General features: G+C 49.9%; 12 protein-coding genes across 12 annotated transcripts; 3 read left to right on the top strand and 9 right to left on the bottom strand.

The window, feature by feature from the left end:
• Nucleotides 1–1,175: 1,175 nt before the first annotated feature.
• N7496_003058 (putative MFS monocarboxylate transporter) lies at nucleotides 1,176–2,630 on the top strand (the record flags this gene model as incomplete). The annotated part of the gene is made up of 3 exons (XM_056695989.1): nucleotides 1,176–1,360; nucleotides 1,430–1,667; nucleotides 1,725–2,630. The coding sequence occupies 3 exons, from the start codon at nucleotides 1,176–1,178 to the stop codon at nucleotides 2,628–2,630; spliced, it is 1,329 nt and encodes a 442-aa protein (XP_056558201.1).
• Nucleotides 2,631–5,583: 2,953 nt separating this feature from the next.
• On the top strand, nucleotides 5,584–6,216 carry N7496_003057 (Secreted thaumatin-like protein calA; the record flags this gene model as incomplete). The annotated part of the gene is made up of 1 exon (XM_056695988.1): nucleotides 5,584–6,216. One exon carries the CDS (start codon nucleotides 5,584–5,586, stop codon nucleotides 6,214–6,216), a length of 633 nt encoding a protein of 210 aa, XP_056558200.1.
• A 398-nt stretch (nucleotides 6,217–6,614) lies between these two features.
• N7496_003056 (putative tannase) lies at nucleotides 6,615–8,381 on the bottom strand (the record flags this gene model as incomplete). The annotated part of the gene is made up of 1 exon (XM_056695987.1): nucleotides 6,615–8,381. The coding sequence occupies one exon, from the start codon at nucleotides 8,379–8,381 to the stop codon at nucleotides 6,615–6,617; it is 1,767 nt and encodes a 588-aa protein (XP_056558199.1).
• A 2,385-nt stretch (nucleotides 8,382–10,766) lies between these two features.
• Nucleotides 10,767–12,037, bottom strand: N7496_003055 (uncharacterized protein; the record flags this gene model as incomplete). Its single annotated transcript, XM_056695986.1, has 2 exons — nucleotides 10,767–11,426; nucleotides 11,483–12,037. The coding sequence occupies 2 exons, from the start codon at nucleotides 12,035–12,037 to the stop codon at nucleotides 10,767–10,769; spliced, it is 1,215 nt and encodes a 404-aa protein (XP_056558198.1).
• A 765-nt stretch (nucleotides 12,038–12,802) lies between these two features.
• N7496_003054 (uncharacterized protein) lies at nucleotides 12,803–13,708 on the bottom strand (the record flags this gene model as incomplete). The annotated part of the gene is made up of 1 exon (XM_056695985.1): nucleotides 12,803–13,708. The coding sequence occupies one exon, from the start codon at nucleotides 13,706–13,708 to the stop codon at nucleotides 12,803–12,805; it is 906 nt and encodes a 301-aa protein (XP_056558197.1).
• Nucleotides 13,709–14,140: 432 nt separating this feature from the next.
• Nucleotides 14,141–15,783, bottom strand: faeB-2 (putative feruloyl esterase; the record flags this gene model as incomplete). The annotated part of the gene is made up of 2 exons (XM_056695984.1): nucleotides 14,141–15,384; nucleotides 15,444–15,783. The coding sequence occupies 2 exons, from the start codon at nucleotides 15,781–15,783 to the stop codon at nucleotides 14,141–14,143; spliced, it is 1,584 nt and encodes a 527-aa protein (XP_056558196.1).
• Nucleotides 15,784–16,460: 677 nt separating this feature from the next.
• Nucleotides 16,461–16,895, bottom strand: N7496_003052 (uncharacterized protein; the record flags this gene model as incomplete). The annotated part of the gene is made up of 1 exon (XM_056695983.1): nucleotides 16,461–16,895. One exon carries the CDS (start codon nucleotides 16,893–16,895, stop codon nucleotides 16,461–16,463), a length of 435 nt encoding a protein of 144 aa, XP_056558195.1.
• A 362-nt stretch (nucleotides 16,896–17,257) lies between these two features.
• Nucleotides 17,258–18,488, bottom strand: N7496_003051 (uncharacterized protein; the record flags this gene model as incomplete). The annotated part of the gene is made up of 3 exons (XM_056695982.1): nucleotides 17,258–17,732; nucleotides 17,795–18,276; nucleotides 18,339–18,488. The coding sequence occupies 3 exons, from the start codon at nucleotides 18,486–18,488 to the stop codon at nucleotides 17,258–17,260; spliced, it is 1,107 nt and encodes a 368-aa protein (XP_056558194.1).
• A 600-nt stretch (nucleotides 18,489–19,088) lies between these two features.
• Nucleotides 19,089–20,209, top strand: N7496_003050 (SDR family oxidoreductase; the record flags this gene model as incomplete). Its single annotated transcript, XM_056695981.1, has 3 exons — nucleotides 19,089–19,205; nucleotides 19,318–19,596; nucleotides 19,691–20,209. The coding sequence occupies 3 exons, from the start codon at nucleotides 19,089–19,091 to the stop codon at nucleotides 20,207–20,209; spliced, it is 915 nt and encodes a 304-aa protein (XP_056558193.1).
• Nucleotides 20,210–21,619: 1,410 nt separating this feature from the next.
• N7496_003049 (fungal specific transcription factor domain-containing protein) lies at nucleotides 21,620–22,602 on the bottom strand (the record flags this gene model as incomplete). The annotated part of the gene is made up of 3 exons (XM_056695980.1): nucleotides 21,620–21,637; nucleotides 21,751–22,377; nucleotides 22,546–22,602. The coding sequence occupies 3 exons, from the start codon at nucleotides 22,600–22,602 to the stop codon at nucleotides 21,620–21,622; spliced, it is 702 nt and encodes a 233-aa protein (XP_056558192.1).
• Nucleotides 22,603–23,307: 705 nt separating this feature from the next.
• Nucleotides 23,308–24,484, bottom strand: N7496_003048 (glycoside hydrolase family 16 protein; the record flags this gene model as incomplete). Its single annotated transcript, XM_056695979.1, has 2 exons — nucleotides 23,308–23,608; nucleotides 23,676–24,484. 2 exons carry the CDS (start codon nucleotides 24,482–24,484, stop codon nucleotides 23,308–23,310), a joined length of 1,110 nt encoding a protein of 369 aa, XP_056558191.1.
• A 1,163-nt stretch (nucleotides 24,485–25,647) lies between these two features.
• On the bottom strand, nucleotides 25,648–26,998 carry N7496_003047 (phosphotransferase family protein; the record flags this gene model as incomplete). The annotated part of the gene is made up of 2 exons (XM_056695978.1): nucleotides 25,648–26,753; nucleotides 26,962–26,998. 2 exons carry the CDS (start codon nucleotides 26,996–26,998, stop codon nucleotides 25,648–25,650), a joined length of 1,143 nt encoding a protein of 380 aa, XP_056558190.1.
• Between the last annotated feature and the right edge of the window lie 934 nt (nucleotides 26,999–27,932).

The raw sequence follows: 27,932 nt of genomic DNA, 5'->3' as shown, positions 1-27,932 counted from the left end.
GATATCCATCCGAAACCATCATAGGTGAACTCGACTGCATTCGACTACCACCCATCTAGATATAGAACTGGCTTTGAGGGTGAGTCTATTTATAGAGTTAGGATAAGATATCGAATGTATTGTTGAATAAACCTTCGTCTCAAACAGTAGCAAAAGGTTGTGTTCAAGGCATAGTTCATGGTATGCGGTTGGAAAACCTCGGTGATATAGACAGAATCGGCCAGATCTAGCAGTCTGAGTGTCATTCATTTACTGCCTTATTTTTTTTGGAACTCCATGGGATGCGGCTATACAGTATTGAATGTGGCGTCGTAGAATCTCATTTTCGTAGATTAGACTCGGGTGAGGTGACCGGTATGACGCCAAGGTTAGTCACCAATAAAAGATCCCTACTTATTCCAGGCGGTGTCATCTTAAATGGAATGTAACGAAACCTAGAAGAAGAGCCTGTAAGTTGAATTATGCGACTCGCATTGACTTATCGGGAAGGCCTTCCCGAGTACACGAAAGTACCATTTGCCTACATGCATGCTGTTGTACTAGAAGAACCTTGGCATTTCCCCTAATTGACCCTCGACCCGAACACTATAAGTCTTACAGCAAGTATATGCATGAGTCGGTCAGCAATCAATGCAGTCAAAGCATTATCCTCGAAATTATGCCTGCTATCGGGCCGGGATTTCGTTTAGCCAAGCCTAATTCTTGGCGGATAATTGCCCAAATTTAGGAGAGTAAGCGACATGACAAGGTGTCAATTGCGCGAAAAGATACCATCATGATGAAACCCTTTTTCTTTGCTACTAAATGCGCATCCCAAAATAACTTTATAAATCTCCTAGATGAGCCGTGAAATTGGCTGGTAAAGAACGGTTATCCACACCAAAGTGAACTCGGAAGATACAATAAAAGCAGGCCGATTCCAACATTTAAATCAGGGACGGAGCTCACCGAGCCCTATCCAAAACGGGGGAACTAAAAAATCGGTAGAGCTCGGCTATCGAGTGCCGATTCAGCCGGAAACGAGCACCTCATTGGCGTGACTAATAAAAACCCCGTGGGGAAAGCACCTCCAATTTGAAGTGATGGGGTAAAATGCCCGAACCTATAACTAGTGTCGCAGGCTTCCAGAATTATTCTCCGGTTCATTTTTGCAGTCGCATCGGAGGCGTGTGGAAATGACTGAGAAGGCGACACTCCCTGAACCCGAATATGAAGCCGACAATGTACAACCGGACTCGACGGTCGCGGATCAGAATCAGTCTAGCCAGCTGAATGACGATGGCGCCAAGCGGAGAATTAATGGGGGCACGCTGGCGTGGTTGAATGTGCTGGCTGGGTTCTGCGTTTTTGTAAATTCTTGGTGAGTTTATCAGCATTAAAGTTATCTCCGTATCGTATCTGATAAGTCAAGCTGATCGATCTCATGCAGGGGAGTTTTGACTACATTTGGCGCGTTTCAAGAGTACTACCAGACTGAACTGTTGCCGGATCAATCGCCCTCTGCAATTTCCTGGGTGGGCAGCATTCAAGCAACGTTGATCCCCATGGTCGGCCTGGTGTCTGGCCCATTGGTTGACTCGGGATATTTGCGCCCGTTGATGATCTCGGGGAGTTTCCTCACAGTATTTGGATTGATGATGACTAGCCTTGCTACGGAGTACTATCAGGTGGGTTCTCCTCTTTTGGTACATCAGATCTTTTACTAATAATGGAAATACTCAAAGGTCCTCCTAGCACAAGGCTTCTGCGTCGGAATGGGTGGTGGAATCAGCTACATCCCAGCCTTGACTATGATTTCGACAAGTTTCACTACGAAACGACCAATTGCCATTGGTATAGCGTCAATTGGATCTAGCGTCGGGGCCGTCATCTTTCCAGTGATGTTCCGGCAACTCCAGCCCAGGGTGGGATTTCCTTGGGCAGTCCGGAGCATTGGTTTCGTGACCCTTCTTATGGCCATCGTCGCATGTGCTATCCTATGTCGCCAACCAATTCTGAAAACACGTGCACGAAGTCTGATCGACTGGACTGCTTTCCGTGAAGGCCCATTTATGCTATTTTCTGTATCCTTGACCTGTGTGATGCTGGCATATTATGTGCCAATCTTCTACGTCGCCTCGTACGCACGCACTGTGATCCATACGACAACAAGTCTTTCATTCTACATGGTCGCAATTGTGAATGGAACCTCTGTGGTTGGTCGTGTGGTCCCTTACCTTCTTGTCGCCTATGTGAAGCCGATCACAATTGTGATCTTCGGTGTTATCGGCTCAGCTATTGCCATGTTCACTTGGATTGCGGTATCCAATATCCCAGGCTTCATCGTTTGGGCCTGCTACTGGGGTAGCTTGAGTGGTATCCTTGTGACTGGACCTACCTCTATCGTCGCTCATCCAGTCTTCTGTCCGGACGTTAAATTAACCGGCACTCGTCTGGGCATGATGTGGGGAATTTCTTCGTTCGGCGCACTGGCAGGAACACCGGTTGCGGGGGCATTGGTCAACCTGGATACTGCCGATTTTCTGCATGCTCAGGTCTTCGCTGGCTGTGTGATGGCGGGTGCCGTCCTGTTGCAGCTATGGCCTGCTCTTAAGGTGCTGCAATATGATCGAAGTCACCCCCGGAAATAGAAGGTGCTGGCTTACCTTCCGTCGGATTATGAGTGCTGTCACGACGACTTGAGGTCTACCAAAAATTCAACTGTAAATAGCATCTGCATCAATCGCATAAATATAAGGTACATTTATCAGCATTCTTTCACATCGATCAGGGGAAGTTCTGTTATCACAAAATAGTCGAGCCCAGCATGAAACTTTACCCAAGAGGCTCACGTCTCTACAGACCCAAATGAAAACTGTTGTAGCAGGTCATATCCATACTTTTCTCGAATAGCCTTTATCTAAGATCACAGCCCCGCTCTAGGGCCTGTTTAGTCACCTTGGCTTGCCATACGATAAGGGTTTAGTGCTGATTGCGCAGCCTCGTATAAAGGTCCCAGCCCCCACGCCTTCCCTCAACCTTGCTGTTGAAACCCTCAGAGCTCTTAATTAATGGTAGTTATGGCCATACAGAGTAACATGCCCAATTGCCGACTGCGAAAGTTCCATCGAAAGTCTAGAACGGGTTGTGGGAATTGCAAACTACGGCGGATAAAGGTATCCTGCCCTCGAGCCCGAAGCCCGAGACGAGGCAGCATGTACTGACTTTTGTGCAAGTGCGACGAATTAAGACCAAATTGTGAAAAGTGCCGGTCTTATGGTGTTGTCTGCAATTATTTTTCCGCCTCCGAGTTACAAATGACCGCGGAGATCGAGACTCCCAGGCCAATAATCGGGGAGGGGACCGTTACCATCGAACTCGATGATAATCACTTGCGACAACTTCTATTCTTCAAAGAAGGACCAACGGCCTCTTCAATCGTGAATGTGTCTCAGTGCGAAGTGTTGAGACTAGCATACTCGGTAAGCACGCTCGAATAACCAACCAGGTTGGGGTTAACAGAAGAGCAGAAACCATACTTGATGCATATCGTGTTGGCAATCTCTGCTTTGCACCACAGATATCACCGAGAGTTATCACTTGATGAACCAAATGCATTTGAAGCTTACCACGCATACAAGAGTGCCGCACTTCTCAATCAAGCATTATCACGGACCATAAGACCCGAAGAGCGGGATACTCTGTGGATGGCAGCAACTTTTCTTGGTGTACACGCCGTGTCAACGCTATCAGCAATGACCCCTCGAGAAGCCTGGCCGCTGAAATCTAACGACGATTCAGACCTAGCATGGCTGCGATTTGCTGGCAGCAAAATGGCACTCTGGGAGTTGGCAAACCCGGTACGGCAAGATAGTCTATTTCAAAACATGAAGGACGAGTATGCAGAAATGTTCAACTCTGTTGCTCTTAATGGTATAAATGGCATTCCGTCCTGGCTTGCTATGCTTTGTCACCTGCACGAGGGCTCAACTATACACAACAATCCTTATTTTACAGCCGCGCATACACTTTCTTTGATTCTAGATCAGAGAGCTGGAACTTCTCGATGCAGAATTCTGGCATTTACCAGCCAGATGGAGTCATCATTCAAAGATTTACTTCACGCAAAAGACCCGGTCGCATTACTTCTATTGGCGCTATGGTATGAAAGGGCAGGGCCGGCGATATGGTGGATTCAGCATCGGGCAACGGTCGAGTATCAAGCGATTTGTCTTTATCTCTGTCTGCAACGGAATGCCCTTGCAGAAATACTAATACAAAGTAACTTGACGTGTATTTTAGATGAGGTAGAATTGGTTGATACTGGGTCATGTTGATCAATGCATTCCTTCGAGATGTATGCTACCGACCAAATATTTCTCGAGAATTCTTGGTAAATGTCGATCGCTTCAAATTTGATGCAAGAAATTTACCATTGCTCGGACTGGTTATTGCCAAAAAGGAAATAATTATGGTTAATGATCTACAGACTATAGTAATAGTGTGGACAGCCTGGGTGCCTTATTGCCTGACTGTCCAGGCACCAAAATTTAAACTTTTCTTGGCCACGCGGAAATAAAGTGTCCACTTGTTCCTAAACACGACGATTCAAGATTGCAGATCTCGATCCTGATGTTTACTCCCACAATAATTCAACAATCTAGCCAGTCCCTCATGGATTCAACAGCCTTGCCAGTGAAGATTTCTTTTTTTTCAGCCCAACCAAAGGCCCAGCCTGTAGTCTCCAGGCCTGCCCTAAGTACCCTTGCCCTAGTGTTGCGCAACTCGCTGCGTAATGTCGCAGCCTCTTTCAGCCCCGCTGACAGCCACGCCGGACTCCTAAACGGTGTTCGCGCTCCACACGCAACAGGATGACGCCGCGGTCTGGACTATTTGAAACCCAGTAAGGAAATTTTGGGCTTTCTTGAACCAATCAGCTTGACTCACGGCCAATCCGGCCAGCCCATCCGCAGGTGCCGGTCGACGACACCTCTAGCTCTGTGGAGTCCACAAAACCATTTGTGAGGTGTGCCTGGCGTAGTGGCGCTATTGACCACACTATAGGTCACCAGGAAGCATTTTTCAATCCGATCTGGGCGTCTAGCCCTAACCCAACTCAACTCTGGGACCACTTCAAACAAAGCCACAGCCCTTGAGTCCTCCAATGGTCTCTTGTTCCTGGCTCAGCCCAGGAACCACATGGTTTCTGCAATGCTTCTAGCCATGAAAATTGGCCAATCCATGGATTGAAGGCGCTTTTTTAAGATACCAGTGCGCGTTTCAGATGCCCTGAGGGCAAAGTCTTGCGTCGAGGCACACACTCCACCATGGAGGATAAAGACCAGGGGGTCTCGTCCCTGAAGTCCCCTTTTGATTCTCTCGTTTCAACCTGTCAATCCCTACCACACTCTCTCACCCTCATTATCACATTTTCCGAGGCTGTGCCTCTATACAATCCTTTGTGATATCCAAATTCATCGTCTGTAGACCAGACAAGATCCACCAATCCTTCAATTCCGATATCTACTTCGGACCATTTCATACCTTCGTCGATCATTCCAGATCTCGCCAACTCCATCGAATCACTCTTTTCGTCTGCTCAAAATGGCATTCCTTAAGAAGCTCACTCTTTTCGCCGCCTTCGCCTCCCTGGCCGCGGCTCTTCCCCACGGCGTTCGTCCCACGGCCACCGTGACCCTCACCCCAGTCATTGCTACCACCACTACGGCTACTTCTACCTCTACTACCGCCACTGCTGCCGCCACCAGCACCAGCACCGGTACTAGCACCAGCTCCAGCTCCAGCAGCACCAGCAGCGGTATCAACATCATCAACAACCTCAACCAAACCGTCTACCTGTGGTCCACCTCCGACACCAGCAGCGACATGCAGACCCTGACTTCCGGCGGCGGCACCTACACCGAGCAGTGGCGCACCAACTCCGACGGCGGCGGTATCTCCATCAAGATGTCCACTACTACCAGCGAGAGCAGCGTCCTGCAGTTCGAGTACACCGAGAGCGACGGTACTCTCTGGTGGGATCTGTCCTCTATCAACCTCGACTCGGACTCGGAGTTCATTTCGTCCGGCTTTGCTGTTAGCACTGACGACTCGAGCTGCTCTAATGCGTCGTGCGCGGCCGGTGATACTGATTGCTCGGATTCGTATCAGCAACCTGATGACGTGGATACTCGTAGCTGCTCGTCGTCTGCCGCGTTCACTATGACCATTGGTTAAGTGTGCGGTGGGTGAATCTTGGTTAGACCGTGTAGGGTGGAGGTATCTTGCCGATGTGTTTTAAGCTTGTTTTTAAGGTTATCTTCTTTTGAACCCAACTTTTTTTTCTTGTTTATAGACTTGTTTGTGGAAATTCAGTATAGATGTTTTACCTTTCGAAAAAGAACATCAAGAAAAAGAAAAAAAAAGGCTATATACGTTTTAGAAAAGTTTTTATCCCGTGTTGTCACTCTTTCTCACTTAAATTGAATTTAGAGGAAATATGTATAAGAAAATGTAGCCTAGCTAGCGAGGGGAGAAGATAAAATACAACCCAAAAACACCAGGCACAGCAAAACGTGCGCCTAGACGTCTCCACCACAAAAGAATCTCACCCAAGATTCCGAGAATGCACAGACTTAGTACACGGGAACCTTGAAGGCAGGGAATTCATAGGTCCAGCTCTCAATCGACTTCTTGTCGTAGACACAGTCAAAGGTAGAGTTGCTGCGCCACAGAGGACGAGAAGGCCACTGGCACAGCATCTGAGTCTCACCCTCGTAGGTACCAGAAGAGACGGTGGCATTCAAGCGAGTGGGCTTAACACCGTTCTCAACCCAGTTGATCATGATCTCCATGTTATCCTCGGGGTAAGGGCCGGGCTGCAGGGAGTTGGTTCCGCAGTGGGCCGCACCGGGGATCAGGTAGAACTGGTACCAGTCCTGGAGCTTGGCGAGGGCCTGCTTCTCGGTGGCGTCGGGGTACATGATGGAGCGGACGGACTGCCAGTAGTGCACGGAAGAGGCGGAGGGGACTGAGGGGTCCGACTCGCCGTGGTAGTGCAGCAGCTTGCCACCGGAGGACTGGAAGGGAGTGAGGTCGGGCAGGGTGGTCTGCAGGCTGTCCATGTAGCGCACCATGGCGGTGTTCATCCACTCAACCAGAGTATCGTAGGTAATGCCGTCCAAGTCGGACAGGTTGTCCAGGTCCAAAAGCTGGACGAACTTGGTCACAAACTCACCGCCGGTCGAAGGGATATCCAGCTCCCACTTCTGGGTGCTGTTGTTCCACTCGGTCTCGGCATCGGTGAACTCGGAACCAATCTGCCACGAGAGGTAAGCGCGCTCGCCCTTAGAGTTGTGCAGACCATCGACGATAGCCTGTGCAACGGCAACGGCCTCGGCAGACACAGTGCCGCTCTGAACGGGCTGGTAGCTGGTCTGGCTGCCCGCTGCCTGGCGCTTAACCTTGCTGCTGAAACCGAAGCCCAGAGAAGTGCTGGTCTCGGCGGCGCAGTAGTACTCCTGGCCAATGACGGAAGACATGTTGAAGTGCAGCTTGCACAGGTCGGTACGAGAAATGACACCGTCAGTACGGCCGTCGAGAGGGTCGCAAGCCTTGATAGTGGCGTTGACAATCTTGGCGAGTTCGCAAGGAGGAGGGTAGTAGTCCAGAGTCTTCTCGACCTCGGCGGAGAAGACGTGGTTAACCTGCTGCTGGCCGTAGCGGAAAGCCGGAGCACCGGTGATAACACCGTCGTACTCCTCACCATAACGCTGAATCTGGCTCATACCCTCACGACCACCATCGGAGCATCCCTCGTAGTAGGTGTAGACCTTGGAGTCGGTCGAAAGGTCGTAGAAACCCTTGGTGAAGTACTTGCCCAGCTGGGTCATCTCACCCAGAGCCTGGTAGCCGAACATGTAGGTCGCATCCCAGTTGATGGAGCCGTTACCGTACAGCACAACGTCATCGTAGCTGACGCCGTCCAAGGCATCGTATCCAGCAGAAGTGGCACCACCGGCGGCACCGTACTCCAGACCGCCGGTCGCATCAGTGCTCAGAGAATAGCCACCGCCGCCAGCGACGTAGAAGCGCTTCTTGAAGTCGGAGGGCTCGGGGAGAGCGTACTTGACAATGACGGTGTCACCCTTGCCGGGGTGAGTGTAGGTGAGGGTCACGTTGCAGTAGCTGTAAGTCGCGCTGGTAGTGCTGCCCATGCCACCAGTGCTAGCGTTGTAGACAGCAGCGGCAGTAGAAGAGGAAGAAATCAGGTTGATACCAAGCAGAGTGCCGTTGGAGGGCAAAGCAGACTTGACATTGGACAATGTGCATACATCGGAGAGAGACTTGGCACTGGCGGCCGCGGCGAAGGCCGCGACAGAGGCGCCTGAATGGAGACGCATGTTGAAAGAGATTAAAAGAGAGGAAAGATATTACACAAAATGAGCGTGTGAAAGTGTGCCTGAAATATAATGCAGAGAAAAGGATTCGGGATAGTGAGGAACATTAGGTCTCATTTATAGGATCAACCTCTTGAACATAAAGGAGCGGTCGTATGCCCCCCGTTTAGGACCAGAGCATTCCCTGACAAGACGCTGATCTCCCGGATAGATTGAACTCAAACCCTGAAACTATCATCGGTATGTGGCCCTACCAATGCCAAAGCCCCAATCGATCAGCAGCGTCGTCATCCTGTGACGAGCCAGACGGCCCAGCCATTCGACCCAGGAAGCAGGCGTTTGGAATAAAGGCAGCAATGGATGTTGGAGAGACCGGACCAGACGGATGGCGCGGCTGCGGCTCTGGTTACGCCGATGTTAGTCCGCGAGAATTAAGGTAATAAGGTGGTGGGAAGGTCCATTGTCAGAAGGTTGGGCCAATAGTAGACCCAAATCAGATTAGGCAAGCGGAGTCGTACACGCCCCTGAGAATATGAGGGTGTTGACTTTAACGGTGGTGATGGAGAACCCTAGCCAGGGGACCACTGAGACAGGAGCCTTGGGGTCGTGGCGGTTAAAAACTTGCCCGACGGGGCTGAAGATGTTGAAGATCTGCAGAGGCTGAGCCCACTTTCGAGCCACTCTAAATAGGTCGCAGTCCACTTGCGAACGGATTTGGTAGGGCGAAGTGGGTCAGTCCTTCGTAGCCCTGGTGCTTCGCCCTGTAAGAAGGGCCAAACACTGGGGAGACCGCGTCAGTGTCAGGAGTCCAATCGTTCAGTTGATGTGTCTAGGGTTTGTCCGAGGGGGATCTTCGGAGGTCGCAGATCTGAACCTGACTTGGGCTCCTGAGGCCGAGCCTGGTATCTCCGAGTCCGAGCTTGCATTGATGCGAGAAGAGTCTGAGTTGATAAATAGGGCCACCTGCTCTCAAAAGCTTTAGGGAAAGAGCAGCTTAGCTGGTCAATTTATTAACTTCAGTTGATGTAAAACATGCGATACATCACTAGGGTCATGGTGGGGGAAGTGTGGGAAATCGGGACGAATGCCAGACACCAGATGCCTCCAGCGGAAGTGAAATTATCCGACCCGCCAGTAGAGGCGTCGTCACCTTGTATCAGTGTCCTTGCTCAAACTGATTTTTATCAATCAGTGATCATTTCCAGCCCACCTGGCAGAGATGAGATTCAGAAACCGGGAATTATCTCGTCAATGTTCACGGACAAGCCACTGCTGACGGGCCTTGGGTGGCTTCCTGTCTGAAGTATAGGGCAAAAGTATACGAAACAGGGTACATCGATCCTAATTTCGCGACCAGGTGCACAGCTGCTGCAAAAGCCAGTCGTCTATGGCTAGTCAGATATTATTCCCTGCACGATTTCTGGGGAAACCTCTCAAGCCAATCGCATTCATACGGACAAACGGAGATTTGTTACCATCGGCTACAATGTCATTCTTTCGAGACGAGGACCAGCCTCCCCACGCCCATGGCTGACGAACACGCCAAAGATTCAAGTTGTTCTACGCGAGAAAAGGTATATGCACTAAGAATGAATGGCCTGAGCACTACCAGAGATCCCACTTCTCGCAGGAGCGAGGGCGGAAGATCCAGAATGATGACAGGTATGATCATTATCTGCATCATCAACCACACTAACCACAGAATGGATTGCGTTGCCTTGCACACTAGTATTGCCACTAGTGTAGTTATTGATTGTGGGGAAGCTGGTCATTTGTTCGCTCGTAGAACTATGAGTCCTGCACTTTTCAATGGGTTGGCATAAACCGCTCTTTCCCCCGAAGAGAGTCACTCGATGTAGAACATCGTGATCCAAGTACGACTGAAAAAATACATCTCAGACATACAGAATATTCCCTGAGCGAGCTACCTATGAGCTCATTCGCTGTTAAGAACGATAAAGAGGCGACATACAAGGGAGATCGTGGTACCGCACGAGCTGGTATGTGGGGACGGACGTGGCTGCTATCAAGTGGAGACCCTGTTGGAGTAGATTATTTTAACAAAGAGGGGGAAGTACAGACGTGTGGAAGGGGCATAAATGCACAAAAGTAGTTTCCAACACGCGAGTAAGTACCAGGCCAACCCTGAGGGCGGCGAGGTTAAGAGTGGAAGAATATCCAAAGGCAGATCGAATGTCCGGACGGATAATAAATATTCATTGAGTAACCCTCTCTTTGCAAGGCCAAATATAGAACGGGGATATCAAATTAACAAGGGCATGTTTAGAGGTATTTTCATAGCAGGAGTAATGCATCAAGGGTGATCGTAACAAAGCCAAGTAAAAGTCAAAAGGGCCAAACGTTTTAATGTTCCCAAAACACCGTCGTCTATTCCTCGACCTGGTCAGCCCAAGTGCCAGTCAAAGGAGACATTGTAGCCTCAAGCTTCTCCATAGATGGAGGTTGTGCGACGGCTTTCGTGTCCACGGTTGTCGTGGGGGGAAGCTCCGGCTTCTTGCCTGCCGGAAGGGAGGGGAAATCGGCTTCGTTGTTGACAGCCGGCGTAGCAGTCTTCTCCGATGGTTCTTTCGAAGACGCTCGGTCTCCTCGTGGCCCACGGGAAGGCCCACGGCCCCGACCACCGCGACCACCACGTCCACGCCCACGCCCGGGGCTGGGGTAATCGCCAGCTCCATCTTCAGATGGCCGTTCGTCAAAGTCTCGGCGAGCATACCCAGATACACCACCGTGCATGCCTCGGCGGAACTGGCTACCACCTCCGCGTGGGTTGTAATCGTCCTCGGTTTTCTGAGAGTCCCATTCGCGACCAGTCTGGGCTTTCAGCTTCCGCTGTCGATTCTGTTCACGCTCGTTGTCCATGACCCGACGGTTGGCTGCCTCCTTGCGTCGTTTCTCAGCCGCAATTTGTTCGCGTTCGAGGAATGATGCTTGGTCGGCTTCTGCACGAGCGTGGGCGGCGGCTTTCTTTGCAGCGTGCTCTTTGGCAGCAGCAATGCGCTTTGACAGCTCTTCTTCGGTGAGTTTGGGCTGAAATCCACAATTAGCTCAGATTCCGTTTACAGCTCGAGATGGTGCTTTCTTACCTTCCGTACTCCTCCAGTAGCGCTTCGGTCTCCACGGACAGCCGGTACTCGTTGAGCTTCAGTGCCATTGCCGGTTGTTTCCTCCCCTTGCGGTTCTTCCGTCTGGACGGGCTGCTCGGTTGGCCCCGCCTCAGGCTGAGCAGGAGTCGCAGGCTCGGTTTGTTTAACTGGAGCTGGCTCCTTTGCGGCCTTGGGTCCTTTGCGGCGTGGGGACTTCTCAGCTGGCTTCTTGTCTGCCCACTGTGAGTCCTCCAACCCGCGCCCTTTCGCTTGAGTTTGAGCCCGACCCTGGCCGTGGCTCTGGCCGCCCCGCCCGCGCCCACGGCCTCGGTCTCGATCTCCTCCACGACTCCGGTGGGAAGTTTCACCTCGAGGAGGCTGCTGTTTCTCAACAACGGGCTCTTCCTGCCGCGGGGCAGGTTCTGGCTCTGGCTGTGCTGGTACCACCACTACCTCCGCCTGGGCTTGCTGTTCCTCCGCTGAGACGGGGATGATTTCATCGTCGAACAGGTCATCTGCGCCGCGCGTTTGTGCGAATTCGTCCATGTCTGCCATGCTTGTCTGTAGTTATAAGTTGCGATGAATCAATGGCACGAATTGGAGCTCTGTGCGATAGTGGGAAACGGGCTTTCTTGCGAGCGCGATCGAGGGGAAGCTTTGATGGGGGCGAGAAGAGGTGATCCGTGCGGCAGAGGCTAGAGAGGGGAGTAGGCTGAGGGCGTCGGGACTAGTGTTGATGGTCCATGGAACTGATAATCTGATTGTTGAATGTTATAAGAATACCGTCGTCGCTTTAAGAGTGAGGGATTGCTCATAAGGAGATGATTCCAAGTTGCCAGTTAACAAAACCCAAGAGCAATACCCCAGGCGGTCTAGGCCTTCCAGTGGCGGAGACCCTTTTTGCCGCCGAGCTCCGCCTGATTTCTGCCCGTATGACGTGTGCGTGTTGACGTTTTGGAAGGCGGTCCAAATATTCTCCAAACAAATTTCCAATTCTGGGGTCTTCTGAGGTTAATTACCCTTCTATGATTTGGACTGATATATCATCTTATTGAGAGATAGCAGCTCATGTCACCTCACAGGAATGACTTAATAGGCAAGAACCTTGGACTCCAAACGAGCGGCTACATCCCGCGGGTGGAAGTACCTCCTGAAAATGACAAAGATGGACTGATAGGAGATATTGACTGATCCAGCAGTTCTCGATTGTGTGGACATGCTAGGTTCTTTCTATGATCAGCGTATGAGGACGCAAAAATGAACTCACTTCTGCAGGAAAAGTGAATATATATTTCGCACTACACTCTCACATCACTCTATCTACACCTCGAACTTCCGAATATTCTCACCCACCCACTGATCAAACCTTACAGGAACTCGATGCGAATACTTGAGAATATTACCTCTCGCCTCCTCAACCACAGTAGTTTTGAACTCATATCCAGCATTCTCAGTGATATACCGCACAATCCACCTGGCAGTTCCCTCCGGAGTCCCATTCTTCTGCAACTCTTCCAGCGCCTCCTCCGCACTAATCTTGGTGACCGTGATCTCCCTTCCAAGAGCACGAGAAACCACCCCAACTGCATCCTTAAGTGCCATCTTCTCAGCACCCATCAGCCAAACGACCCGATCCTTCAAACCCCGCGCCAGGATCGACCCACACACTCGACCGATGTCCTCGGGAGAAATCCAGTCGTACTCGGCTTCCGGATTGGCATGTCGGACTTGTCCAGCTTGAATACCCGCCTTGAACCAGAGTATATTGCTGGCAAAATAATTGGGTCGTACCGCGACGAAGCCGCCTTTGCCATAGATCTCTTCAAGCGAGATTTCCACTTGGGCGTGTACCCATGGGACATGATCATCTGGAGACACGGAGTGGATATCGGTCTGGATTGTGTAGCTACTCAGTAGCACGATCATCTCGACACCGGCCTCTTTGAGAGCCACAATACTGGCCCGCATGTGGTCAGGCGTCCCAAATATCACATATATGAAGGCAGACTTTGCTCCGCTCTGATGGACGGCTGGCTTGATTGTCTCGGGCTTTGTGAGATCGGCTTGGACCCTTTCTGCGTTGATACCACTCAAGGCTGGAATTGGCTTTGTGGGATCGCGCATTGCAAGAGTGACTTTGACCCCGTCCTGATAGGCTTGGAGAGCTGTGGCCGAGCCCACGGAGCCAGTTGGACCAAAGATGATCACGCTGTTGGGAGTAGACATTGTAGAGCCTGGGTAGGTATTCAGAAATAGAAGGATAGTCTGTCACCCCCTCGTGGAATAAGCTTGAAGCTTTGTAAAATAGTGGCCTGGCTTTGATGGGTGTGTGTGGAAAGTGACCAGCGGTGAGAATTCCATTGACCTTGCAGGATGCATTTTTGGTGCAACCTGTCCCTCTAGGAAGAGATCTGCGTGTATATTGTTGTCGACGAAAATGACAAGGATATGCAAACTCACAGCAAAAACATCATTCGACTCGAAGATGAGCTTACTCTTTCTTCATGACATGCATCTAATAGAGGTATCATAACGAGACTGCCATATCTTGGCAGTTCACTTTAAAATCAATCGATAACGACTAATTTTGCCATGGATGAATAGCCATGTTCACTCTTATGTACAATGCTTTGCGCATACAATAATTCAGCTCATCACCTAGACACACTCCCAGGCATTCTCATCGGTGTATTTACCAGGACCCACGTAAACATTGCGACGGGGATAGCGGCAGTGCTTGCGACGGTACTCGACTTGTGTGCCAGGCCCATTAACGAACTTGCTACCACGCACAGTCTCCGGGGCCTTGCCTTGCTCCACCCACTGGACCATAGCCATCAGGACATTATCCTGCGGATCATTACCAGCATAGGTCTTGAGACCCTGTCCGATACCGTACGCACCGTCACCACCACTGCAGTGACCCATACCACTGATGCTGAAGAAACGGTAGAACTCGTCCAGACTAGCCGGAGGCAGGTTCATCGTCTCTGCAACGCGAGAGTAGTACCACTTTGAGTCCTCGGAACTGATCAGCTGGTCCTGCATGCCGTGGTAGTGGAGGACCTTGCCGCCAGCCTTCTGGAAGGGAGACAGATCGGCGTCCCAGGTCTGGATGTTATACGGATTCTGCGCGAGTGCGACGGCGGCATCCTTGATCGTCCAGTTCTCACCGCTCCAAGACGGGTCACTGTAGACAACATACTTCCACCAGTCGTTGCTGTACTTGAAAGGCTGACCGTTGTACATGATAGGCGCAGCGAGAATCTCGGAACCGGGTTGCATACGAGGATACAGCTGAGTGCCGTCCAAGCTGTACAGCGGGGACAGAACCTGTTGGGCCGCATGAACCTGAGCACCGGAAAGGCAGCTGCTTGTGTTCTTTGCATTGGGCGCACAGATCAAAGTATCTAGGATGGGGTGGCAGAGATCAGTATCTTCGATGATACCGTCCTTCGCGCCATCAATGGCATCGCATTGTCGGAGGATCTCATCGTGAACAACCTTCCATTCAGCAGTGGTCAGGTAGGTCTCCGAAGTATTAGAGCCAAGGATGGGATAGAAATGAGCACTCCAGGACAGCAGGCCAATGAAGTTAATGGCGGGAGCACCGGCCACGACACCGTCAAAGTCATTGGGATATTTCTGAATCGATTTCCATCCCTGTCGACCACCCGTGGAGCATCCAAGATAGTAACTCTTATTGAAACCTTCCTTGTAGAACTGTTTCGTGAGCTCTTTACCGATGACAACGCCAGTGTGGATTGAGCGATACGCAAAGTCCTCAACCACCTCAGGATGCTGGTAGAAAGGCAGTCCAGAGGTTCCGTTATGGCCATTGTTTGCACCGACCGTGGCGAACCCCAATTGAGCAGTGTAGGCAAGATCATAATATTGAATGCCTGTGAAGGGGTCAGCAACATTATCTCAATGTGATGGCCAGACAGAACGCAGTACATACATCCAGAGAGCCCGCCATTGCCAGTACTCAAGAAACGACCCTGGTAATCACGCGGGAACCAAGCCTCCAAAGTAATCTCACTGCTGTTGGAGGTAGCAACTGCCATTGCGACTCGGCACAGATCTACCGAAACCGCCTGGTATGGTGCAGCACAGCTAGCAGCATTGTCTGGCAGAGACAGATTTGTACCCCCAGAGACATACTCGGCAAAATTGACTTTGACGTTGGGGAGATTGATCTTGTGTGCAAACTGCGAACACTTGGTTTGAAAAGCATCCTGGCTAGCCACGGCCGTTGAGGCTGCCGCACTCAACAGAGAAAACGCAAAGAGCCGAGTCATGGCGATCACTTTGGCTAGAATCGAGCAGACGTTCAGGATCGATTGGCATCTCGGAGAAAGCCGATGGGAGAGGCTGCGTTATATACCCCAGGAAGCTTCACGCCAGGGTCCTCTTCTTGACCTCATTGCGAGACTTTTGATCGGAGGATGGTCGTCTGTACCAAGTATCGGCAAGTGTAGGTCAAGCAGTACCCGGATATAATACACGGCGATGGTACGTGAAGGAGAAAATCCCGAGGTTGACCCGGCCGGCAGTGGGGAAGGAATGCCGATTTGGTGTAAAGCGATTGGATTTAGGGGAGAAAGTGGATCTAGATACGGTATTAGCTGCCGTCTAAGCCTCTAATGAGGGATTTTGAGGAAACAGAGTGGAGACTGGGTGACGATCAGGGAAATCCGAAATTACCAACGGAAAAGCCCGTCCAATGCGTCCACACGATGAGAAATCCGGGGACTCCACAAATGCGGGGGTGCTTCATCCGCCGAGTTCAAGGCTCTTGATATCGGCATTTAGGGTTGCGTTTAGTCTCGGTGCAGAGTCACGTCGAGTACTTGAAGGTATGGAAATGCCGCAAAGCTTCGACAGCCCTTGGTGTCTGATTAGTGTATGGATTAGCAATTGAGCAGAGTGGGTTCCAAGCACCAACCTTGATCGACACTTTCAAAAGCTCCAGCCTTTAGGAATTTGACCATCTTGTCTGGAGGGCCTCCAGCTCACTTTTGTAAATAATCCATTCGGCCTGCAATTCTCTTATTTCCAAGATGATCGAACCCTTCTCAAATGTGATAGCTCGCAGCTGGACAAAGATTGCAGCATCAAGCTCTCGTGCACACGGCATTGTCGAATGAATAAATTTGGTGAGGGCATCTTCTTTGCGACTATGAGCACTGAGTCGATCATTAATGGCCCTGGATCGCTTCGTCAAGGCAATGTGACGGTTGCGAAGCGCATGTTTGCGGGCGCGAAGAGCCTTGCTCTCATGGCCTGGGTCGGCAGGATCATCGGAGCGGCCCAGATGAGCCTTCAACAGCCCTTTCAATTTCACGACCCACAATATGCCAATAATGACCGCAAGTATCAGTATCACGATCATCAGCACCATGATTTCCATGGTTGTTTGAACACGGTTGCGTGTTAGAGTCGAACGAGACATGCGAGCGCGAAGGCGAGATGAATATGATATGACTTCATGGCGAAGGACTGATAATAACGTACCAACGGGGAGAGGATGGAAGGTAAGAGAAAGGGGAAAGAAGCAGATCCTGTCGTTTGGAAAGTGAAGTCACATGCCTCCCAGCCCATGATGACTTTGAACGGAAATGGAAGGAACGGACTTAGGTTGCTAAGGGTCTATGAGATCCGAGATTTCTGGGAAATAAAATCACATTTCACTTGAAGGATTACCTATGTGCGAACTTCGTATCAATACAATCTCCTCATTATACCCAACTAAACCACACACCAAAAAATCAATTATACATCAGCCCTCGGAGTCTCGGAAGAAACCTCGCGTTCTCGTCCCTCCTGAACCACAACCTCCCTCCTCATCGCGATAGCATTGGGCTGCATATCGTTCACCAGCCCAACCGTATCGTCTCCATCACTCTGCGACGAGCTCATCCCAGTCTTCACTTGTGCCGAGTAGTTGCCCCGTCCCATCTCAATATCAGCGTATGGGTAGTTCGGCCCGAACCGCTTCTTCGGCGGATCACTGCCGATCGTATGCTGGGCTTCCCGGAGTTGACCATTACTAGGTCGCTTACGAGACAGAAGGGGCTCAACGTAGTGACGGAATAAAGGTGCCAGGACTGGCAGACTGACGATGATGATGCTGAGCCATAACTCGAGGAAACTAACCAGGCCGATCTTGTAGAGTCCGTAGACGAAATCTGCGGCGGTTTCAGGATTGAGAGTGATAACGAGGCGCCATATCATGACTGCAACGACACTGCGGAGAGTTAGTATCTGATTTTCAATCAATACCTAGTCATCTTCTCTAAAGATCCTTACATCAAGCCCATTCCAAACATTACAGCAATGGTAAGTTTATTGCGGAGGGACATTCGCAATTTCCATATCGCTGGAATTGGGAGGAGGGCGATTGTTGAGTCGAGGAAGATATTGAGTGTGATAGACGCAATCTCTTGAATACTCAACGATCGACAAGCGCCACCCGAGACGGGATGCCATTGATATGACACAGGATGGCATTGAGTGAGAAAGAGCGGTAGGAAGGTAACGAAGTAGCCAACAACCAGGCTACTCACCACCCAGACAAGAATGCGAATCGGTCGAAAGGTGCGGAAGAGACTGGTATATAACGATAGGATCGATAGCTTGCAACAAACAGTTCCAACCAACCATGTCATACTCACTCCGACGATCAACTTAAACTGGACGTCGAGTTCCTTCTTCGAGAGTGTAGCGGTATGCCCGCCTAACCCATTGGCAACCGCCCAGTAGTTCAACCCTACCATGGCACAAGCGCTTGTCTAGAATGAGATTAGCACAAATCATTGCAGAAGCGTCAAAGTGGAGTAGGCGACTCTCGTACATGAGCGACGATTACAAAGTAATCATGCAGCTGGAGACTCTTGCGGGTCAAACGAATCGCCCAGATACGCAAGGCAATCACCACACTCGTGATGAAGGTAAACACAGCCATCCAGATGGACAGCTGAACGCCATTCGGACTGACAGCCATAATGCAGGGTGGCTAAACAAGGGCAGGGAGTAGGAATTGACAGCGATTGCTCGAGGGAAAGAAATATCGAGGATGCAGTTCTTGCCATCGTCTTCTCCCTGGCATGAAGAATCCGCAACGACTCGGCTTCGGCATGATGTCAAGCAGCTTGCAACCATCAGCGCTGACTGGTGTAGGACAATGCAGATGAAAATGCAACCTTACTGTAGCTCTCGACTCAGAACCAGTCAAAGAAGGCAATTGAGCGCACGACAGGGATATACCCGGCACCAAACAGTTTGTCATTTGGTGGTGGCGTTTTTGAGTTGAGGATCCGACAACAAACTTGAGGACTGGCCTCAATTTCGGGGGATGATCTTGGAGATTTCTTTGTGAGCTGGCGATCAACTGACTCGCAAAGTTCACACCCGCGGCCAACCCTGGAACTTCCTTGGCGAGCCTTGTAGGTCTGTCAGCCTCACCTGCTGTCATCAGACTGTCAGCCCCCTCCTTTGGTCGGAATCCTTAAACTCTACATTCATCATCTTCATTAAAACCCTGTCAACTTCCCTCATCAGATCATTTCCTTCGCCTGATTACCCCCGAAGAGCGTGTTACACCATGAATCCTCCGTTGCCCTCTCTGACCTCGACCTGGCACAATGCCACCTACCCGGCCATCTCGCCGTCGCGAGCCGAGCTCAGCGCCGCGGGAAAGACAATTATTATCACGGGCGCTGTAAGATCCCAGCAGAACCTTCATCAAAGCTTGCTACCTGCCTCCTCTGATACATTTCTGAATACAATCTACTCAACTCTCCGTTTGCTAACTCTAATCCCCAACACTCTAGGGAAGTGGAATTGGTCGCGCAACAGCCCAGTCCTTTGCCAAAGCAGGAGCTAGCAAAATCGTTCTGATCGGGCGTAACGTGGCCACGCTTCGAGAGACCCAGGCCAGTCTGGAATGCAGCTCTTCCATCCACGTAGCCGATGTCACGGATGAGAAGGCACTTGCTGCCGTTGCAGCTGCCACGGGGACTTGGGACGTGATGATCCTTGCTGCGGGATACATCTCACCGCTGGCGTCGATCCGGGACTCGTCCGTGGATGACTGGTGGCAGAGTTTCGAGGTATGCACAAACCCGTTTACCCAATGTTGATACCCGTGTCCCTAGTGGGACTCGGCTGGTCACTCCGATTGGTACTAACTGCATATCACGGCAGACTAATGTCAAGGGGACTATGATAGCTTCCAAGGTCTTCCTGCCAACAGCCAATCCGAATCGTGCGGCTGTCGTCGCTTTTACTGCAGTGGTTGTGTTCCCGGCAGCTCAGTTGGTAAACCTGTCTGGATATATCACATCCAAGTTGGCAGTGATCAAACTCATGGAGTTTCTGGCAGCGGAGAATCCCAACGTCTTTGCTGCGGCCCTGCATCCGGGGATGATCGAAACTAAAATCTTCCGTGGGTCTGGTGCCGATCCCAGTAAACTCCCGATGGATACAGGTGAAGCGGGCCTGATCAACACGAAAGTGTGTTCTGAAGCTAACTCATTACGATTAATAGTGGAGCTTCCAGCAGATTTCTCAGTCTGGCTAACGAGTGTCGAAGCCGCATTCTTGAACGGGCGTTCTGTTTGGGCAAATTGGGACGTGCAAGAACTCAAGGCCAAGGAGGATGAGATTCGGTCTGGACTGCTATTGACCTCGGGGGTGTATGGCTGGCCATTCACATCATCCTAGCATACTTCAACAGGGATGCAACATGGTAGCTACTCCCTTCCATGCTAGGCACACACAAGACGTTTAATCAAACTCTAAAATACACATCGATATCCCCGGACTATGTCAGCCTCAACGCAAGAGCCCGGCCCAGGTTTGCTTTCCCCCTAGATTCATTGTCTCCAAATTGGCGAAGAGGCTTAGACTACAAGTGTAGCTGGAAAAAATTAGAAATAGAAAAAAAAATCAAAAAAGAAATCGTGGTGTTAACTTGCAGCCATAATGATGTCATCGAACTCTATCAGAAGAAAGGAAATCAACAATCTAACATACAAAGGCCACAGCCAGCGAAATGGGGAATGGACATCTAGATCTCAAGCCTATACATACGTCCCCCGCAGCCCTAGGTTGGAGGTATCGGAGTTCCTCGCTGTCGATCAAGGGTTACTCTTGGTGTAACGTTCCTTGAACGCCCGGCGTTGTCAATAGCACATTGGGCGAGACGTTTCAGCTCGTAGGTGACACCTGCCGCAAATCGAACTTTGGCCGTGTAACATTCCGGGTCCATTGGCCTCAAATTGCTTTCAATGAGTTGAGATATCTTGGCAATGATTTGAACGTCCTCATTATTTTCTGTATCGAATGGACTGGATAGAATCTTGCAGAATAGGTTGATGCTTGCTTGGATGAAATACGATAGAGAAACTCTGACGGTATGAAGGTCAGCGAAACGGAGAACATCGGGGAATATACAATCAATAAAAAGGGGCCACGAACAGGAGATTTTGAGACCCTAGCTCAAATGGAGTATGAATGAACCCCCCGAGTAGAGATCGGCATGCAGTAACCGAGATGGCAAGGCTGGACCCGGTGCCTTGAGTGTCCAAATTCCTAGCCCAAGAATCACAACGGCTACTGGCTTGGTGAATCATGAGCATGCAATGATGATATTGAACGTGAAAATCGAGGCCCTCAAATCAACATTTGGAATCGTGTTGCCTGCATAGGCTACCAGCGAGGGCCGACTGACGATGGGAATCGTATTCCTCCATGCTTCGAGGGAATGATCCAAGTCTCGACTGACTCTCAGCAAGTCCGCATTAGACTGTTTTAAAGCACAAGGCGAGTATAGTTCACGATGGATTTTCGACTGAATGAAAGCCAAGCGGACGTATGTGTGAAGATACGACCTTGGATATGGGTCGCCAAATATATGAGGCTTCTCGTTTGATTGGTCAAGAAGCTCGGGTGGAATCATTGCGAAGCTCAGGTCACACTGGGAATCTTCAAGCATTGGAGGGAGACCCGTGACCAAGCTGTAGCCTTTGTCACAGACAAATGCTATCCAGAATAGATGTCTCGTATGATAATGGATTGCGGATGGATTCTCAGTCGCCATACGAGGGGAAAAGTTGCCCTTCAGATCATATATCAATCGTGCACCCGCTGCTAGAAGATGGTTGATAGAGTGAAAGTCACCCGCCAGTCCTTGGGAGACTCTGTAAACGTAATATTAGCGCCACGCATGTCAAAAACGCGATCGGTGATAGGGCTTGACGTACGAGCAGGAGAATGGCCTGGAGGCCATCTAATGTGGCTGCTTCGCTGAAAATATCTGGGAAATGACGATGTGCTTCGCGAGCATATTCAAGACTGGCATGAAAAGGAAGGTGGTCAGGCCCACCAAGCACGACGATAGCAAGTGAGTGAAAAGCAAAGATGCAAGCTCTGGCACCCGCAATTGTGGGAGATTCTGTAGAGACTTTCTGGTAATATGCAGCGTTAATTGTATGTTGAATGAGGGATGAGTCGATGATAGGGAAGAACAGTGCAAATGTTGAGGATTGATAACGCTTGATCTCGTCCTCCAAGACCGAGAGCTCAGGCAGACTGGGAGTCTCCTTTTTTGTCATCATTGCAGAGGCCGAGTAATGCCATCGAGGAAACTCAATGGGGAATCGATCTAGGTCAAAGACTTCTCCTGTGCATGCCTTGATCCACTCCCGGCTACTTGCAGACAGGACGTGGGTGCCATCAAACGTGCAGGTGTTACCCAGATGGCGGGCTGCTGATTGAAGACTTTGGGCAAATTCGGGAGCCCATTTCTCTGATTCTTGAGACCGGGCTTGAATGCGGTCAATAGATGGGATGCTTTTCCTTTCTACAAAGGTCGTCAATATCAACCATTCCTATGCAAGGGAAGTGTCAAAAGTCACCTGAGTGCGAGGAAGTTGCTGCCAGTGAAGAAAACCCAGGACTGACAGTGGAGGTCATAGGAGAAGGGGTTTCAGAGCTGCAAGGTTAGCATTAGATTCAGCCCTAGGCAGAGAATGGGGGCCGACTCCGGCACGACATACTTTGAGGGGCTCGCAGCCACTTTCCGCGATCGGGTAGGTTTTCGAGAAAATGTACATGGAAGGTCCTGATGGGTGCACCAGTTACATCTTGGTTTCGCTGTATCACATTGGATCTGACCCTGATGTTAACACGGCATGTAATGTTGGACAAAGGGTTGTCGTCAGAGGTACACTCCATCACCAACCTTTCGAGTGAAGCACACATCGCAGGCGCGGAGTGGTCGCCTTCGACGCCCTGCTGATGAGTTACCGCCAACTCGCCATTTATTGATAAGCATAGTCGATCCTACAGGATCGATCATGCACAATGAAATATGAGGGATTCCATGAAGATGGGGTGATGGATTTGATGCTGAATGACTAATGGCGGGAAGAACCGATGACGCGTATTCAATTAGGCATCAGGCTAGAGACACCTGAGGCCCACATTTTTAGTGGCTGTGTCGATAAAGTTTTCCAGTTTTTTTATCCCACTAACAGTCAATAATATGGGGATTTCAACCATAGTCACCATTAATAATCTCTAGGACCCTATAATAATGCAGACCCTCCGTCCACTTTCCGGGGAGACACTCAGGGGTTCCCTAGTGCTTAATTGGAAAATTGGGCATACGTAGTCGCCAGAGGGTCCATTTACCAAACTTTCCTTTGATACTTTTGGAAGGGAAATATCCGAATGAAAAGAAATAAATATTTATACAATGAACGTGAATAAAACATCCACAAGAAATTAAACCAGAAACCCCGAGATCTATATACGCTTCACGTGTTAGGTACCTGTTGGTAGCTCTTCTGACCCCATTCGCTCTGCCTCCACTGGAGCTTATAAGCTTCCAAGCTTTTCAGTTCCGCTCCATTCTGTCCATCGTCCAAAGCGCGTTGCAATCGGCCCTTCTTGCGCTGTCGCTGGCACCACCAACCGAATGCGCCGAATACGATCACTCCAGCTGCGGCGGCTCCGCAATACACACCAATATGGACACCCTCGGACAAGTCCGCCCACTTCTCGGCCAATGTCTTTTTAGGAGTCTTTTCAATTTCTTGCTTGGCTGTGGAGTTTCCACTGTAAAAACCATCATGGTTAGCATGAGATAGGGTTATAAAACAACCTCAAACAGAACAAAGCTTACCTGATCACTTCAATACTCTCGTAGGTACCAGTGGTGCCCTCGTATTTATACTCCTTTCCAGAATGGAAATCCTTGACACGCAGACGTTGCACAGACATGGTGAAGGGGACGTCGGTCCAATTGACGTAACCACCGCCCCATTCAAGGTTTCCTTCGGTCTGTCCCTTGATTCCGACTGGCCAGAGACTAATCTTGACTCTGCAAGGCGTTTGCGGATAGTTCTTGCCATATACCGTCAATGGCTCCGAATAGTTGACTGTGCGCATCAACTTGCCATCAATCCACCATTCCAATCGATCCTTGTCCCAGTAGGAGGTATAGTTGTGGTACTCGGTGTCCGCGTTCGACACGGGATGATATCCACCGCGATCACTCGTCGTGGTATTGCCCTTGCCGAAGAAGTCAGATTGCACCTCACTCGTGTTGTATCCAACCCATTCCCAGTCAATCTCGTCGAGGTCGTCTGATTGCAAGATCACACTGCTAATGATTCCTGCGCCTTTTGCCATTTTGACGTGGGCCTCCATCACGCCGAAGAAGATGTAAAAGTTGGACACCAAAAGAGTGGATGCATTTTCGGTTTTGATTGAAAAGTCGGCTCCGGTGCTCGTGTAGTCGATCTCTCCGGTGGTCATGTTCCATAATTTGTCGTCAAGTGTTGAATTGAACCACCATGTGTGCTCCGTGCCAAGCGCAGCGTCGTTTGGACATGTGCCATTGAGGGGATTGCAGTCGGTCTGACTCTCTGCGTAAACCCCGGTGCTAATGAGGCACACGAAGGCAAAGAGGAATCGGAGAAGAGAGATCATCGTGGCAGGAGGCTCATTGGCGGAGTGAATAGAGTCGTTTTTATTCCAGTCGACCCCCGGCAGGCTCTATCACTGCTGTCGCCAGCAAACAGCGAAATGGCGAATGACCAAAGTGATCAAAAGAAGAGCCTCACACCCTGCGTTTCAAATTATGAAGAGGGCGGCCGCTTTGTGAAATACATATATGAAAAAGGGGGGGGGGGGGGGGGGGGGGACGCGTCCCATCGCTATCGGTAAAAACAAACCCATAGGCCCATAGTGGCATAGACGAGTCAAAAGCTCGTCTAGCGCAAATATGGAAACCGAGAAGACACTATCGCTGATTTGACTACCTTGTCCGGTGCCATTGGCTTTTGATAAAGCCGAGATTGCAGCACCAATGTCCGAGACCCACCACGCCTGTCCCACAATCTTGCCTTCGCAGCCTGTCGATTTAACCTATAGTGTGATGGATTTTGGTCTGGGAGATGGTGGTAACCAGGTGGCAGTCAGACTATATCACGAAACTCTTTTATTTATCAGTTCTCTCTCACCGTCCGTCGTAGAATTCGACACGAATCCTTCTGGAATGTTTCCTAACTTAATTGTTTCCGATAGATGACCTGACTAAGCGCTTTGGAGGGATGCCCGATAAGGCTAGACGTTTATGACCCACCTATTAGTCCCACTTGGTACCTGATCAAGCGATGTATTTCTCGTTCCTATTGGTATGACTGGAGCTTGGCTTACGTGTTCACGAACGGCTTTCAATTTGCGGATGATGGATGCCGAACTAAAATTAGGGACGGAGAAAGTGAAAGCTGGATTGCAACCCAACATTATTATCGCTCATCTTTTGGATCCCTCTTTCCAGGGACACCAAGCTCTATGCAGGGTGCATAAGAAGAGCTGGATATACGGGATCCATAGGGACCGTCTCCAAAATCCGCGTCCAACCCTTCGATAACTCGCCCGTAGCTCCACTGGCCACTCTATGCGTGAGGGTAATCTACATCTCTATCGCATGATTCGCATCAGAGATACACAGGAGCTGCATGAAATAAAAATAGAGGTTGGACACAAGCGACGATCCCTTCGGAGATTCTGTCAAATAAAAACAAGCAAATAACATAACAGAGTTTCGTTCCTGCATAAGGTGGGGGTGCGAGATATCTGCTCGAATGCTACACACCAAATTTCTCCAATGCTGTCTCTGCAACCTTTCTCCATTGACCCACACGGTCCTGAGCCTGTCCCCTAGGACATACTTCCACGATAGCACGAATGTAGTTGACGACAGTCTGCATCGACTCTTGTAGTGGACTGAGCTGCATTTCATCCAACATCTTGCCGAGCCCTCTCTCTTGACAAATAGACTTGAAAACATCCTCCATGCGACTCTGCTCTACCTTATCTTCCGGGGACGTTCTTGTGTTCCAAAGGAAAGCTCGAGGTGGATTCCACCGTGGAGCAGGTACCACGCCGCTAAACTCCCAATCCAAAATCGCGGTGATAGGGCAATCCGGATGGTCAGGATCACACATAACATTGCCGAAATGCAGATCTTTATGTGCAAGAACGTATGCAACGTTATTGAGTTCCTCGGCATAGGCAGGGGTTTGGATAGTCGTTATGAACGACCGCATTCGTGGGACTATGTCTCGAAAGGCTTCGAGCGATGGGTGTTTTTGGATAGCATGTATATAGCGCTCCAAACAACCTACGGTGAACTCCACATAATTTGAGAAGCCACTCTGCGGGATTGAATTTATTGACTCGAGGGTCTCCCCCAGGTCTTCCCAATATCGCTCCAAGTCAAGAGCTTGCCAGTAATTCTCATCGATTGGAGGACCGGCTGTAATATCATCCCCACGAAGAGCTAATCCACCCACAAATCCATCCTTCCACGGACCCGTATGTAATTCGTGCAGAAAATCCACTAGCTGGCCGACCAGCTTGGTACGAGCGTCCCGAGAGAGCGCGGAGTAGATTTGATCTACACTCGAACCCGGCACTTTTTCCAGAAGAGTAAACTCATGTCCGATCACGTTAGACTCGGTGTCATCGTAGCGAACAACTGCCGGGATTGGGATGGTCGTGTTTTCTCGCACCCACTTCATCACACCAACCTCATTCCGCGTCTTGATGCCTGGCAGCTGGCGGCCAGATACTCGGAGTACTAGAGTCACCGAGCCATCACCGTTGGGGCGAGCAGGAATTTTTGAGGCGATAGAAGCAGAAAAATTTATCAGATAGATGGAGTGAAATGCTGCTGATACCTGTAGTCGCCCTACAGAAATTGGAACTGGGAGCTTTAGAGAAACTATGAGTTGGGTAATGGTTTCTGTGGTCAGATCTGGAGACAGATAGCTCTCTAAGGTGCCCATCATGTGTGGGAGTGCAAGTGGTCAGAAATGGAAATTAAAATGTCTCAATATAGAATGATAACCAGAGGGAGGAATATCCAAAGCTTCCAGGGGCTCTCAAATCTTACATACCCCTCAGTTTGCTGGTCGGTTGGATTGTAAATGACATTTGGGGGCCGAAAGAACCCATTCCAGCCCCAGCCATCCACGGTCGTTCAAACGGCCTATGGTAGTAAACCTAAATTTACGAAGAATTAAGAATTTGAATCTATCCGAGATAGGCAAAATGCCGCAAAGAAAAGGCTCGAGTGTTCCTTAATGCTAGAGAAGAGTACGGCGGACGATAGCGGGGACTTCCTCAAAACTTTTAGCGATAATCTCAAGACCAATCCCAAGACCTAGAATATTATAGCTAATCTCCTGAATCACCCACGTTAGTATATATAAGACTAGTAAACAGGGCTATAGATAACGCTTTGGTAACGAGCTATATGACTTATGACATAATCTACATAGTTAGACGCACGTACGTACCCAGGTAAGGGGACTATGGGTTATTCGGGTAGAACGTATAGGACGGTGGAAGATATGGCGAAAGAACACAATAAGCCACTTCCGGTTTCCCTATCCACGGCGAGTTGCATTATGAGGAAGCCCATCTATTCGCCAGATTTCTAGTTTCTGTATCTACCTGTAAGATCTTGCAGAATTTGACACGACTATTGTGCAGAATGTGGAGAAAGATGTAGTTTGACTATGCTCAGCTTCGTTGATCATCGTCCCTCGGCCCGCCCCGATCGTGGGTACTTGAGTCATTATCGAGACATCAGATAAACAAGGGGACTAAAGAGAAATTTTTGACCATCCTTATTGTTTCAATCATAAATCTGGACTGATTATTTTTGAAGAATGTATTCACAACGTAGCCAAAAATATCTGTTATCTTGCTAGGCCACAGAAGAGGAAGTCCGGCCTGTCGAAATTTGTATGCGCCTAGTGACAAACTGCATCATGCGGTTCCCCCTGCAGCTCTGGCAAACAAGCAAGGCTCAAGTAGCACAAAAAGGATTAAGATGTATGTACTGCAAAGCATAGGTACACGA

This window comes from Penicillium cataractarum (assembly GCF_028827025.1).
Source record: "Penicillium cataractarum strain IBT 29864 chromosome Unknown utg000002l, whole genome shotgun sequence".
NCBI lineage: Eukaryota > Fungi > Ascomycota > Eurotiomycetes > Eurotiales > Aspergillaceae > Penicillium > Penicillium cataractarum.
This window is presented reverse-complemented; position numbering and strand designations above follow the sequence as displayed.